This window comes from Bos taurus, chromosome 3 (assembly GCF_002263795.3).
Source record: "Bos taurus isolate L1 Dominette 01449 registration number 42190680 breed Hereford chromosome 3, ARS-UCD2.0, whole genome shotgun sequence".
NCBI lineage: Eukaryota > Metazoa > Chordata > Mammalia > Artiodactyla > Bovidae > Bos > Bos taurus.
The window spans coordinates 50,993,350-51,007,787 of NC_037330.1; the positions used below are offsets into that span (position 1 = coordinate 50,993,350).

General features: G+C 40.7%; 1 protein-coding gene across 2 annotated transcripts in view; it reads right to left on the minus strand.

The window, feature by feature from the left end:
- Positions 1–1,346: 1,346 nt before the first annotated feature.
- Positions 1,347–14,438, minus strand: part of RPAP2 (RNA polymerase II associated protein 2) — a 127,508-nt gene continuing 114,416 nt past the window's right edge. For both annotated transcript variants that reach the window (XM_005204296.5, XM_005204294.5), the window contains one exon: positions 1,347–2,041. In XM_005204296.5, the coding sequence (XP_005204353.2) occupies positions 2,038–2,041 (4 nt within the window). In that variant the 3' untranslated portion in view covers positions 1,347–2,037. The remainder of the gene's footprint in view (positions 2,042–14,438) is intronic.

The following is a 14,438-nucleotide window of genomic DNA, read 5'->3' on the forward strand; positions in this document are numbered from 1 at the left end:
ACATCTCAGCCTTCCAGGATTCCCTTGTTTGACCTCCTTAATGAAAGGACTATATACTACAGCATTTCATTTGCCTTAGTGTGAGGGCCGTGACTATCAAATGTCTCCTAAATTTGGTTACTGATTGCCAGAATCAAAGATTTTGAGAGCGGAAGAAAGTAAGGTACAGAGTAATTTTGTTTTAAGGAAAATGAGGCTCAGACAGGTGAAGTCAGTTGACCAAGGTGGCGCAAGTGTTAGAACCAAAACCCCATTCTCTGACTGCCATCCAGTTTTCTTTCCACTTCACCGTGATGAGATATGATGCTTAACTTGCTGTTTCCCTCCAGAGAATTTCCTAAAATTACTTTGAATATTCTCTCACGATGGTCTCTCCAACTCCTGTGTTTTGCTGGTTTCCTTGTTACGATGTTGCTCCCCAAACAACTCTGGAATTCACCCACTTCTGAGGGATTGGGAACCAGAATTCTTCATCAGTGCCTTACCCTCAAGACCTTTTCTCTCCCAACCCCATCTTGGGTGATTTAACTTCTATGGGGATTTTTAAAAAACTGATACAAGGTATATAATCTTAGAAAGTGAATTTCCTCCTTCTTTCTTTTGAAAGATATTTTTAAATATGGAGAGAACAAATGATGCATAACAACTCTATCGGGAAGGTACTATTATTATTCCTGTTTTACTGATAAAGAAACTGGGGCATAAAAGGATTAAGTAATATGCCCAATGTCTTTCAGCTAAGTATCAGAAAGTGAAAGTGAAGTCGCTCAGTCATGTCTGACTCTTTGCGACCCCATGGACTGTAGCCTACCAGGTTCCTCCATCCGTGGGATTCTCTAGGCAAGAGTACTGGAATGGGTTGCCGTTTCCTTCTCCAGGAGATCTTCCCAACCCAGGGATTGAACCAGGGTCTCCCGCATTGCAGGCAGACGCTTTACCATCTGAGCCACCAGGGAAGACTCAAATCGAGACATCCTGCCTCCTGGGTCTGTGTTTTTAACCAGCACAATGTGTGGCCTCTCTTATGGGCCATATCACCTCAGCTTGGACAGTTCCTATAATGGGAAGCTTCTAGGGGATCTCCATTTTGTTGGTGGGCAGCTTCACCAGTAAGAATGTCTTTTTATTCATTGGTACAAGCTATAGGCAGTTGTCCAAAATTGTTTTCTATTGTCTAAATAAGAAAAAAGGTTAAAAGGAGATTGAGCAACAAAAAGAATAAAATCCCTCAGTCTACTCTGTCTCCACCAAACATTCCTGACCCACTTCCAGTTCTGTGGGCTTCCTGAAAAGACAAAGTTCCCTCTTTCAGTTTTGTGTCTTTTGAAAGTAAAATCCCCACTCTGTGTATAAACACATAAATACATTGTTCCAGGAAAGATTTAAGGTAGCACACATGGATTATAAAATACAGTTAAGTAGCATAAATTCAAAGTGTATGACATGATCTAGTAATTTCACTTTTAGGTATTCATGCTTCAGAAATAGTTACAGGAGCTTACAAGGATAAATATTCAAGGATTTTTGTCGTATCATTTTTGTAGTTCTGCAAAAAGTGGTAGGCAATTTAAATATACATCAGTGAGAAAATGGGTAAATAAATAAATAATGGTGTACCTTTACTTTGAACTACTTTGTAACTTCAAACAATTTTGTAACTTCAAACAAAAGATAGTTCTTCCTGTACCAACATAGAAAGGTGTTAGTGCGGAATTTAGAAAGTAATTTTTAAAGCTATATTTGTCAAAAAGAATATATGGTGTACACTGAAAAAGGGTTTTAGGCATATACTCCAAATGATTAACCATGGTTACCCCCAGGGATAGAAGTGGTGATAGCAAAGGGTGAAAAAACTTTCAGTCAATCAAGATCACCCCTTATAATTTAGACTCAAAGGGCAAGGGTTTTTTGAGCAGCTTGGCTTAGGTCCAATACATCCTGAGTGTTCAGCTAATGTTTGTTGAATTGATTAAGAAGCTGGATCTTATCTTCAGTATATAGTTATAATTTAAAGATTATTGCTGACACAGTAAATAATCATCTGAAAGAAAAAAGAGATTCCAAGTTAGACTCCACCAAAAAAATATCAAAATTGCTTCTCTGCTATTCAGACTACTTGTAACTATTTTTGTATAATGCTTAAGTAAACTCCATATTTGCTCTGGAAAAAAATCATTATTGACATTTTATAAATTGGTGCTTGATGGAAATATTTTTCATCAGAAGGTACAGCAGTGAAAAAAAAACCTTTTTTTCTCATTTCAGAAGTTAATAATGTGGAAAATAATAGTGTAAAGAAAAAAAAGAACCTGTAAACCAAACCCTAAAGGTAACCACTGTGAACATTTAACTGCACTTTCCCATCTTTTTTTGTATGTTCAGCCTTTTTAAATAGACTCTTTAATTGTGATAAAATATATATAACATAAAATATACCATCTTAACCATTTTTAAGTATACAATTCAGTAGCGTTCAGTTCAGTTCAGTTCAGTTCAGTCGCTCAGTCATGTCCGACTCTTTGCAACCCCATGAATCGCAGCACGCCAGGCCTCCCTGTCCATCACCAATTCCTGGAGTTCACTCAGACTCACATCTGTGAGTGATCAAGTCAGTGATGCCATCCAGCCATCTCATCCTCTGTCGTCCCCTTCTCCTCCTGCCCCCAATCCCTCCCAGCATCAGAGTCTTTTCCAATGAGTCAACTCTTCGCATGAGGTGGCCAAAGTACTGGAGTTTCAGCTTTAGCATCATTCCTTCCAGAGAAATCTCAGGGCTGATCTCCTTCAGAATGGACTGGTTGGATCTCCTTGCAGTCCAAGGGACTCTCAAGAGTCTTCTCCAACACCACAGTTCAAAAGCATCAATTCTTCGGCATTCAGCCTTCTTTACAGTCCAACTCTCACATCCATACATGACCACAGGAAAAACCATAGCCTTGACTGGACGAACCTTTGTTGGCAAAGTAATGTCTCTGCTTTTGAATATGCTATCTAGGTTGGTCATAACTTTCCTTCCAAGAAGTAAGCATCTTTAAGTACACATTATCGTGCATCCATCATGACTTTCCAACATCAGAAATTTTTCATCATCCCAAACTGAAACTCTGTATCTATTCAATAATAACTCCCCATTCTTCTCTCCCCCAGATACTAATAACCACTAGACTACTTTCTGTCTCTGTGAATTTAACTACTTTAATTACCTCATTGGAGAAGGAAATGGCAACCCACTTCCAGTATCCTTGCCTGGAGAATCCCATGGAGGGAGAAGCCTGGTGGGCTATAACCCATGGTGTCGCAAAGAGTTGGACAAGACTGAGTGACTGAACACAGTTACCTCATACAAGTGAAATCATGGAATATTTGTCTTTTTGTTTCTGGCTTATTTATTTCTGGCTGTGTTTTTAAGATTCATCCATGTTGTATTATGTATCAGAATTTCATTATTTTGAGGCTGAACAAAAACCTTTTGTATATATGTGCATTTTGTTTATTCATTCATCAAAGGACATTTGAGTTATTTCCACCTTTTGGCTATTGTGAATAATATTGTTATGAACATTGGTTTAGAAATATCTGTTTGAATTCCTGATTTCAGTTCCTTGGGTATATATCCAAAAAGACTGTTGCTGAATCATATGCTAATTCTATGGTTAATTTCTTATGGACCACACACTGTTTTTGACAGCAGCTACATCATTTTACATTCCCACTAGCAGTGCATAAGGGTTCCAAATTTGCCAACACTTTGTTTTTTTACCTTTTAAAAAAATAATAATAGTCTCCATCCTAATGGGTGTGAACTGGAATCTCACTGTGGTTTTGATTTGCATTTCCCTAGTGGTACTGAGCACCTTTTCATGTGTCTGTTGGCTGTTAGTGTATATTCTTTGGAGAAATGTCTATTCCTGTCCTTTGTACACTTTTTAATTGGGTTATATTTGTTTTTGCATTTTATGAGTTTTTATATATTCTTAATATCAGTCCCTTATCAGATATATGATTTGGACTCCTTTCAGTCCAAGGAGTGATTCCAAAAAACACAAACTATATAATATGAGGATTCTGCTTGTTTTCTAACAATCTTGAATTTGCTGATACTTCCCCTTCAAGGTGAATACTAATGATTATACTAGTCAGATAGGAAAGTCTGATACCATATGAGACAGGGATATCTTGTAATCATCTACCTGTCAGAGACTCTTTATAAATAATCAGACACTAGGACAAGTTTTGCACTCACTCATTGAGGAACTGAACAAGCACCAGCAGTCCTGGGAACAGCTGGCTGTGTATTTTGGTTCAATGTGTTAGTGATCTTTTAACATTTCATCATTCTGGCTGATAAAGTGTCTTTTCCTTAGACTCTTTTTCATTTTATTGGCTTCACTCATTTCCTTTATTTTGATTTATTTTTTAATAATGATTACAATGAAGATGTACAACTGCATGAGACCAAACTGGAAGAGATGGGCTTACATTAGCCAGTACATTAGTATGGTCCTTAGTGGGTGTACTTAGCCTGGGTCAGGTCTTCTGGATATTATTTGGATATGCATTGGACGGATCCAGGCCACATATTTCTCTTTAGCTGTAGCTAATAAATTAACTGACAGTGGGGTCAATTCCTGTTCCTCTGTGGCAGCTGGGCCCTCCCTTGGAGCCTCTTTACAATCCCTTCACTTATTGTTAATTGATTTCCTAATTCCCCACAGCAGCTGTTGTAAGTAAACCTCTTCCATTCTCCTCCATCCCCTTAATCTTCTCCCTGCTCTCCACACACCGAGTGGCAGGTGATTGTGCCTCCGTGATCACTTCTCTTTTGCATTGCCTTTGGGTCCTCTGTCATCCTCACCTCATGTCCCTTGGGCCTTTATCCCTGTGTACCCCCTCATCTTTCAGGGTCTATCTCCTTCTCCCTCTCCCCTAGCTTCAATCTTGCCTCTTCTTTTTCTTTCAACTGTAAGTGAGCTCAAATATTCTCCAGCCTAGAGAAGCCTAAGCATATTTGCTTTGAAGTTAATTTATTTCTCCTTTTACTATGGGCAAGCTCTTTGTATTTCCATTATAAAAGTAATAAAGTAGTAGAAAAATTGGGAAGTACAAATAATGGAACATATTTCTAACATCCATAATCACACTTCTGAAAAGTAATCATCAGTGTTGACATTTGGGTTTGTATCCTCCCAGTATTATTTCTATGCACTTATAATAGTCATTTATGTCAACATTGAAAGCATTCTGGGTATTCTGTTTTGTAAGTTGACATTTCTGTCAATGAGTATTCTATGTTATTTTTTAATTACTGTATGAAAATTTCCATTCTATGGATGCATTTTAATTTAGCCATTTTAAACCATAATCATGGGGTTATTTCCCATTATTTGCTATAATTAACATTACAACCTTTACAAATAAGTCTTTTCACATGTTCCCATTTTTTTCTTTAGTATAAATTTCTGAAGGGAAGTTCCCGAGTGTGTATTTATTGCAAAATATAAACATTTTTGAAAGAGTAGTGTACTGTCATTCTTTCAACTTTTAACTCCCATTCACTAACTTCCAGGCAATCCTGGTCCTTCCACCATCACTGAAGCTGCTCTGTCAGAGGTTAAGGTCAACATCAATTACTAATCACAAGTCTTCCCAGACTTTATCCAACCTAATCTCTTTGCAGCAACTACCCCTTTTTGTCATTTTTGTTTAAAAATGTTTTCCTCTTCTATTTCACCCGAGTCCTTTAACTTCTCTGGTAACACATTTTTCCTGGTTCCTTTTCTTCTGCCTGATCTTTTACTTTACCCGTACCCTAGATTTTCAACTGTTGAGGTCCTGCCACTGCCACGTAGCTCTCAGCATAAATCTGACCTGATGTGGGGTCTGCTGGCCTCTCCATCCTCACATTTCACCACTCTTCCCCAACAGCTTGCTCTCCCCATCCTTACACATACTTTATGTACCAGTCATTCTGAACTAATTGTTTTTACTATGCCTTTGATCATGTTGTTCTCTGTGCTTAGAAATTCCTTCTCTCCTTCTTCACTTGATGAAGTTCTGCTTATCCTTCAAAATTCACCTCTTTTAGGAAGCTCCTTGACAGCCCCCCACCCCACACTGTTTAATATGTCTTTGTCCCTTGGCCTGGCTGACTAAGTATATACTCTATATATATACTTATATATAGTATAAGTTTTTCTATACTCTCAGGTTTGTGTTTCTTTTCTTGTGCTGTGTTATAACTGTCTGTCTCCTCCTATAAGCTGTGAATTCCTGGAGGGCAGGAATTGTGACTTCGAGGATTATATCCCTACGGTATAGCATGATACTTGTCATCTAGTAGACACTTATACAAAACATCTTCCGTCCCTTAATCAAATCATACTCTGATCTTCCTCTGGGACCCTCTCCATTGCCTTACTCCTGAGCTGTAGGTTTGAGTGGGACTGACCTAATCCCTGCTGAAGGGGTTGATCCTTATTGACCACAGTCCCCAATTATAAGCACACTTTAAAATAAATAAATAAATAAAGCTTTATTTTTGTTCTGTAATAGCTGTTGGAAGATGTGTTTCTTTTCCCCTACATGTTATAGGGTAAAGATTTAAGGTAGAATTGTTTATCCATTTTGCTAGCATGACAGGGTGGGTTAGAACTGCTTGACTGTGTTTAGAAGGTGAAGCTGACATCCTGGATTACAGAGCAGAGAGAGTGAACCAGTTTATGCATGCATGTATGTATGTATGATTATTATTTAACAATCATGTGTGTTATGTTTCTTAACACAGTACCAGGTGCTGTTCTACATGCTTTATAAATATTAACTCATTTAATCATCATATCAGTCTTATGAAGTACTTATTCTTATTTTACAGCAGAGAAAGGCAATATACAGAAAGGCTGCTGCTGCTGCTGCTGCTAAGTCCCTTCAGTCGTGTCCGACTCTTTGCGACCCCAGAAACAGCAGCCCACCAGGCTCCCCCGTCCCTGGGATTCTCCAGGCAAGAACACTGGAGTGAGTTGCCATTTCCTTCTCCAATGCATGAAAGTGAAAAGTGAAAGTGAAGCCTCTCAGTCGTGCCCGACTTTTAGCGACCTCATGGACTTCAGCCTACCAGGCTCCTCCGTCCATGGGATTTGCCAGGCAAGAGTACTGGAGTGGGTTGCCGGTGCTTTCTCCCACAGAAAGGCTACTACTACTACTACTACTACTAAGTCATTTCAGTCATGTCCGACTCTGTGCGACCCCATAGACGGCAGCCCACCAGGCTCCCCCGTTCCTGGGATTCTCCAGGCAAGAACACTGGAGTGGGTTGCCATTTCCTTCTCCAATGCATGAAAGTGAAAAGTGAAAGTGAAGCCTCTCAGTCATGCCCGACTTTTAGCGACCCCATGGACTGCAGCCTACCAGGCTCCTCTGCCCATGGGATTTTCCAGGCAACAGTACTGGAGTGGGGTGCCACTGCCTTCTCCAACAGAAAGGCTAGATAAAGTCTATTTGCCTGAGGCAGTACAACTCATAAGTAGGGATTTGAAGCTGGGCATAGTCACCCCTCTTATGCTGTCCCGCATTGGACACTGACACAAAAGAAGAGATTAAAGAGCAGGGCTTTCTCTGAAGTCAGACATCAATTCAGAGTGATCTCCTTTCTTCATTGTGTTTGAAATCTACATGACTGTAGGTCCTACACTTGGATGCAGGGTAAGGGAGTCACTCTGGTGGGCTTATGCTTTCTTGCTGCCGCTGCTAAGTCGCTTCAGTCGTATCTGACTCTGTGCGACCCCATAGACGGCAGCCCACCAGGCTCCCCCGTCCCTGGGATTCTCCAGGCAAGAACACTGGAGTGGGTTGCCATTTCCTTCTCCAATGCATGAAAGTGGAAAGTGAAAGTGAAGTCGCTCAGTCGTGTCCGACTCCTAGCGACCCCATGGACTGCAGCCTACCAGGCCCCTCCGTCCATGGGATTTTCTTACCCATGGCTAATTAACATTGTGATTTCTGAACAAACTTTTTACTTCAGAAAGCCAGATTTTCAAAAGGTCTCTGCCCAGAAAAAGCAAAGCAGGAGTCTGTCTCTTCATGTGGCATATTGGATCATGGAATATAAGGGTTGGAAGGACACCTTAAAGTGATCCCTTCTGATCCTCTTAAGTTACTGATGGGAAAACGGAGGCGCATTAAGGAACTATGGCTTGCTCAGGATCAAAGGAAGAATTAGAGATGCGCCAGTACTGGTGCCTTTCCCAGGACACCCAGGTGTGTTTCATGTGCTGCACTCATGGTTTGCAGCCCATTCCATTTGAGGGGATTTTATAAAACTCAGAATGTAACAGGCCAGGCTTAGAAACAGCGCAGTGACAAGGTTTGGGTCCTGCACTACTGGGGCTAGAAAGCAAAGGGCGAAAGTCAGCTCAGATACAGCCATGAAAAGGATGGAGGCTCCATAGCCCGCCCTTCCTATCTAGGATCGTTCTGAGTGGCACCTCCCTGGAAACCCAGGGATCTTGGTGGGCATGCATGTCAAGGTCACTTTTGAGTCTTCGTCTTCCTTGACCTCTCAGAACTGTTTGACACTATTATCATCCCCTCTTCCAAACTGTTTTTCCTCTAAGGCGTTGTGACCTCTTGATTTTCTTCTTAATCCTCTAGCTGTTCCTTCTCTGACATCTTCATGAGTTCTTTCCCTAATTTTAAGGCTGGTGTCCACCCTGGACCCTCTCTTTTTCACCTGTGTTGTACTCTCGCTGGAGATAGATAGATGTCACCTGTCCCCATGGCTTTAATGATTTACATGCTGCTATTTCTCACCATCATATCTCCTTCATCTCTGTCTTTCCCTAAACATCAGGGCTGTATATTCAGGTCACCAGCTGAGCAGCTCCACTTGGATATCCGTTGGGTACCTCCGTGTCCACAAGGACAAAATTGCTCTTCTTGTCTCTATACCTCTCCTGCCCTCCTTACTGAGGTTGATTTTCACTCCTGGTCCCTTTTTCAGTACATGTACCACCACCCACACAACTCCACAGTGTTGATACTCCTGACTTTTCTTTCTCCCCATCCCCACAGCTACTTCTCTGGTTTAGCACATTGACCCCTGCAGTAGCCTTGCAACTGGTCTCCCTGCTTCGGACTTACCCCCATTCCAACTTGTTCTGTGCACTGTAGTCCAAATTAACGTTTTTCTGCATTAAAAAGTATATTTTTAAATTATAAAATTGATATGTACTTGTAACAAATAATATAGTAGAATATAAAGTAACAACTGAAAGACTTCCTCCGTATTTGCAGCCTCAATGTAGGTGAACAGTTTGGTGTATTTCCCATCACACTCTTTTCTGTGCTTTTCCAAAACATATATTAACTGGGCATCTGCTATATGCTACTTTATTGTCCAGGAATCCAGAACTGCCCATTTCTTTGCACAAGCCAAGTTCTAGGTCCCCTCCTTGATTTTGCTCATGTCTTTCCTTTGCTCTTTTCTCAGTGTCTTTCTTGCAGTGAATACCTACTCATCCTTGGAGAGTTACTGCATGTGTCATCTCCTCCTTAAATGCCCCCTGACTCTCTGGGTAGCTTCCCCTTTATCACTCTCACTGTATTATTGTGAGCTCTTTTCTGCTGCTTTCTCCCACTGGGGAAGAGATTCTTAAGGAGGAGATTGTGCATTATTCTTCATGGTATCCCCCACCCTTGGCATAAGATCTGGCATAATGCTTAATTCACATGATGGAGTGATTGTGGCTTTTATTGCTGCCTGAGTGCAAATGCCTTGGGTTGGGGAGGGAATTCTTCCCAGTGGACTGTGAACCTTTCTGATGGTCAGTTCACAGCAAGAATGGGAAACAAGATAGTGGCTAAAGAGTAAGAGAAAGGATCCAAGAGTGGGAAAAGGAGCTTGGTAGCATCAAAGGAAGGAAAGAATTGATATTTATGAAGGATCACATCTAGCACCTCTCATATGTTATTTAATCTTCTTAGCAATACTGTTCCCATTTTACAGATGAGAAAACTGAGGATCGGGGTAGAGTACTTTTCCCAAAGTTTTACAGTGAGTGAGGAGCATAGCTGGGTTTCAGACCCAGTTCTGTGTGACTTCAAAGTTGAAGCTTTTACAGACTGCATATTGGTGATCAAGTAAATACAGTATACTCAACATCTGCCACTACCCTATACCCTTCAGGAGTGCCTGGAAAAGTCTGTGTCTAGCAGCCTCTGAATAGAGACACAGAAAGGCCTTCAGCCTCTGGGGAGATATGAGTTACAGACCTAAAGTCCAGACTTTCAGACATGGTAAGCCTTTTCACTTGCATAGGCTTTGAAGTGAAAGTGCTCAGTTGTGTCCGACTCTTTGCGACCCCGTGGACTGTAGCCCACCAGGCTCTTCCATCCATGGGATTCTCCGGGCAAGAATACTAGACTGGGTTGCCATTTCCTTCTCCAGGGGATCTTTCCAACCCAGGAATCGAACCCAAGTCTCCCACATTGCAGGCAGACGCTTTAACCTCTGAGCCACCAGGGAAGCCCTGCATAGGCTTTGAAAGGGGTGCTAAAGCTCTAGAGTTCCTGCTGCAGGGAGTTAATCTTCCAGAAAAGGCCAGCAAAGGCTCTGAGAAGCTTCACTCAGCCCAGCTTTCCTCAGATCTCCCTCAGGCAGCTGTGACTCCTTAGTTACCTCTTGGCTTCTCCCCAGTCCAGATTAGCCCTGGTTGCGTTGTCATTTCACTGTCATTCTGAGCACATCTATGGGGCAGAGTCACCTCTGGAGGCTCAGGAGTCTGGGGCCCCAGCCCGTTGATAGCTGAGTTTTAGAAATACCTTGAGATTTGGAGGGCACCAGGGAACAGGGTCAAGGGTACTAAGGAGCTGCTGGAGTAAGGAGCTGTGTTCAGGGGCAAAGCTGATTCACAGGGAAAGCTAATCCTTCAGTCTACAGTGTTTACTGATCCTACTATTGTTTGGTCTTTGAGGGCAGGCATGCTAGGCCTGAGAGAGGCACTGATAGTAATAACAACAGCTACTTTTTATCCAGACCATCCATATGTCAGAGGCCATACATATACCCTGTCATTTAATCTTCCAGTAACTCTGTGAGAGAGCTAGTAATAGTTGCATTTTATGGATTAGATAGTTTAAAAAAAGGAAAAACACCCTGAAGCTCAGAGAAGTTGCCCATAACCATTGAGAGAGAATTGGGATTGAACCCATATCTGTGTATCTCAAGCCAGTGGTAAACTGCCTAGAAATATAAATTTTGTCCTCATCAATACTTGGGCTACCTGATGTGAAGAGGCAACTCACTGGAAAAGACCCTGATGCTAGGAAAGATTGAAGGCAGGAAAAAGCAGTGGCAGAGGAAGAGATGGTTGGATAGCATCACTGACTCAATAGACATGAATTTGAGCAAATTACAGGAGATAGTGGAGGGCAGAGGAGCCTGGCATGCTGCAGTTCATGAGGTCACAAGGAATTGGACATGACTTAGCGACTGAAAAACAACACTCATCAAAAAGCTCACAGTCCTTGTCTGCTCTCTGCCCACGCCAGTTCAACATCATCTCTTGTCAATGCTCATCTCACTCTGTGCTCCAGACATACTGAAATACTAGCAGTTTCTGCATGCTTTATACATGCTGTTTGCTCTGCCTCAAATGCCTTCGACCCCTCCTTTCCGATGCTAACTCTTTTTCATTCTTTCAGTCTCAGCTTGTCTGTCACCTGGTTCTCCAAGGCTGGGGAGCTCACACTTCTGCTGGGTAGGGGGCTGTTTCCCCTCGTCTCTTACAGGATGTTCTTGGACTTCTTGTTTGGGAAATTCACTCCACCCCCCGCATAGTTAGTCTCCCAGTTAGTGTGACTGACACCCCTCCTCCTCCAGCTCCAGGCATGGGTTTGATTTGTTGTTCAGTCACTCATTTGTGTCCATCTCTTTGCAACCGCACGGACTGCAGCACATCAGGCTTCTGTGTCCTTCACTGTCTACTGGAGTTTGCTCAAACTCATGTCCATTGAGTCGATGATGCTATCCAACCATCTCATCCTCTGCCACCCCCTTCTCCTCCTGCCCTCAGTCTTTCCCAACATCAGGGTCTTTTCCAGTGAGTTGACTCTTCACATCAGGTGGCCAAAGTATTGAAACTTCAGCTTCAGCATCAGTCCTTGCAATGAATATTCAGGGTTGATTTCCTTTAGGATGGATTGGTTTGATCTCCGTGTAGTCCAGGGGACTCTTGAGTCTTATCCAGTAGCACAGTTTGAAAGCGTCAGTTCTTCTGCGATCAGCCTTCTTTATGGTCCAACTCTCACATCTGTACTTGACTACCAGAAAAACCATAGCTTTGACTAGATGGACCTTTGTTGGCAAAGTGATATCTCTGCTTTTTAATATGCTGTCTAGATTGGTCATAGCTTTTCTTCCAGGGAGCAAGCATCTTTTAATTTCATGGCTGTAATCACTGGCCACAATGATTGGGGAGCCCAAGGAAATAAAAGTCTGTCATTGTTTCCATTTTTCCCCCATATATTTGCCATGAAGTGATGGGACCAGATCCTATGATCTTCATTTTTTGAATGTTGAGTTTGAAGCTAGCTTTTTCACTCTACTCTTTTACCTTCATCAAGAGGCTCTTTAGTTCCTCTTTATTTTCTTCGATTAGGGTGGTGTCATCTGCCTATCTGAGGTTACTGATATTTCTCCCAGCTGTCTTGATTCCAGCTTGTGCTTCATCCAGCCTGGCATTTCACATGATGTACTTTGCATGGGTGACAGTATACAGCCTTGACTATTTAATTCAATCAGCAGATCTCATTCTGATACTGTGATCAACTCAGGAATGGGGGTACAGTGTACTCCGAAACAAAGAATCAGTGAGAAACTATAAATTTTGAGAGTTACCAGAAGAGTCACCTTTTCTAGGTAACTGAATGAAGAAAGATATACGTATTCAGCCTGGCTATGAGCAACCTAGAGTTTAATAGTGAAGAGGCTTAAGGGTCTGGGTGGAATACAGTAAAGGGGACTCTACCTCTATCATTAAAAATAGGACATTTTGGCCCCCATATATACTGTTTGTTTACTTTCAACTTTTTCAGAGCCTTGAGCAAGAAAGAAGGGTGCTATTCATAGAGGACTTCTTGGAGCCCCAGTGTATTCTTTGCAGACATTCATACAAACACATATATACAAGTTATCTTGGAGTCATTTTAATGTATCATATTTTGCACCATATTTTCCTACTTAAAAAAGTCCAAATTAACTTTTAAATCTATCTTACAAATATTTTCCCAGATACCTTATTTCTCTGTGGCTTTTGTTTATGGCGTGAAAGTTGTAAACATTTATATAGTTAAAATGATCTATCTTTTTTAGTCTCCAGGTTTCCAGTCTTTGTTAGAAATGTCCCCCCATCTTCAGTTTTTAATGTAGTCTCCAAAGTTTTCTTGAAATATATTGTTTTCACTCTTTTACTGCTCTTTACTTCTGTATTTTTAAAATCTGTGTGGAATTTTTTCCTTTTTAATAATGTATAAGATTAGAGTCCCTTTGTACTTTCTCCCATATGGAAAACCAGTTGTACTAGCATCATTTATTAAATAGTCCATTCTCTTCCTACCAAACTGAATTTCCATATATATCATGTGTTAACTTTTTATTTTTTTGGTCTTGCCACATAGCTTGTGGGATCTTAGTTCCCTGACCAGGGATTGATTTGTGGCCCTCAGCAATGAAAGCACAGAGTCCTAACCACTGGAGTGCCAGGGAATTACAATGTTAACTTTTCATAAATATTGCTATTGATTGTGGATTTTCTTTTTCTTTTTAATTGAACTGTTTTTCTATTTCTGTTTGACTCTATAATATGTTCTGGTAAGGCAAGACTCTTTAACTGTTCTTCTTTTTTACAGTTTTCTTGGCTATTTTCAGTCATTCTTCACATAAATTTGAAGCTGATTTTATAAAATTCCATTGACTATGTTGTTTGTATTCTGATTGGAACTTTTGACATATATATTAATAATTTGAGGAAACTAGTAGGTCTATACAAGAATACAGTACAATTTTCCATTGTCTAGATCTTGTTTTGTATATTCAAATACATTACTTCATTTAAGTCCTGTATCTTTCTTATTATATAGATCTCTAAGTGTGTTATATGTGTATATGTATGTATATATATATATATATTTTTTTTTTTTTGCAGACAACATGTACTATTTTATTGGGCCTCAAAAGCTTTTAATACAGAAATAGGGAGGGCTGGGCAAAGGGGCAGATGTGGACACACTGGCATTATTTTGATTGCTTAAATGTAATGCTTTCCTTATTTCCTTTTCTACTGTTTTCCAATATAATAAAATTATTTTATTATTAAAATTATTACATTAATAAAATTTAATGTTTATTTTATACCCAGCACCCTACCAAAGAAGGAGAAGGCAAT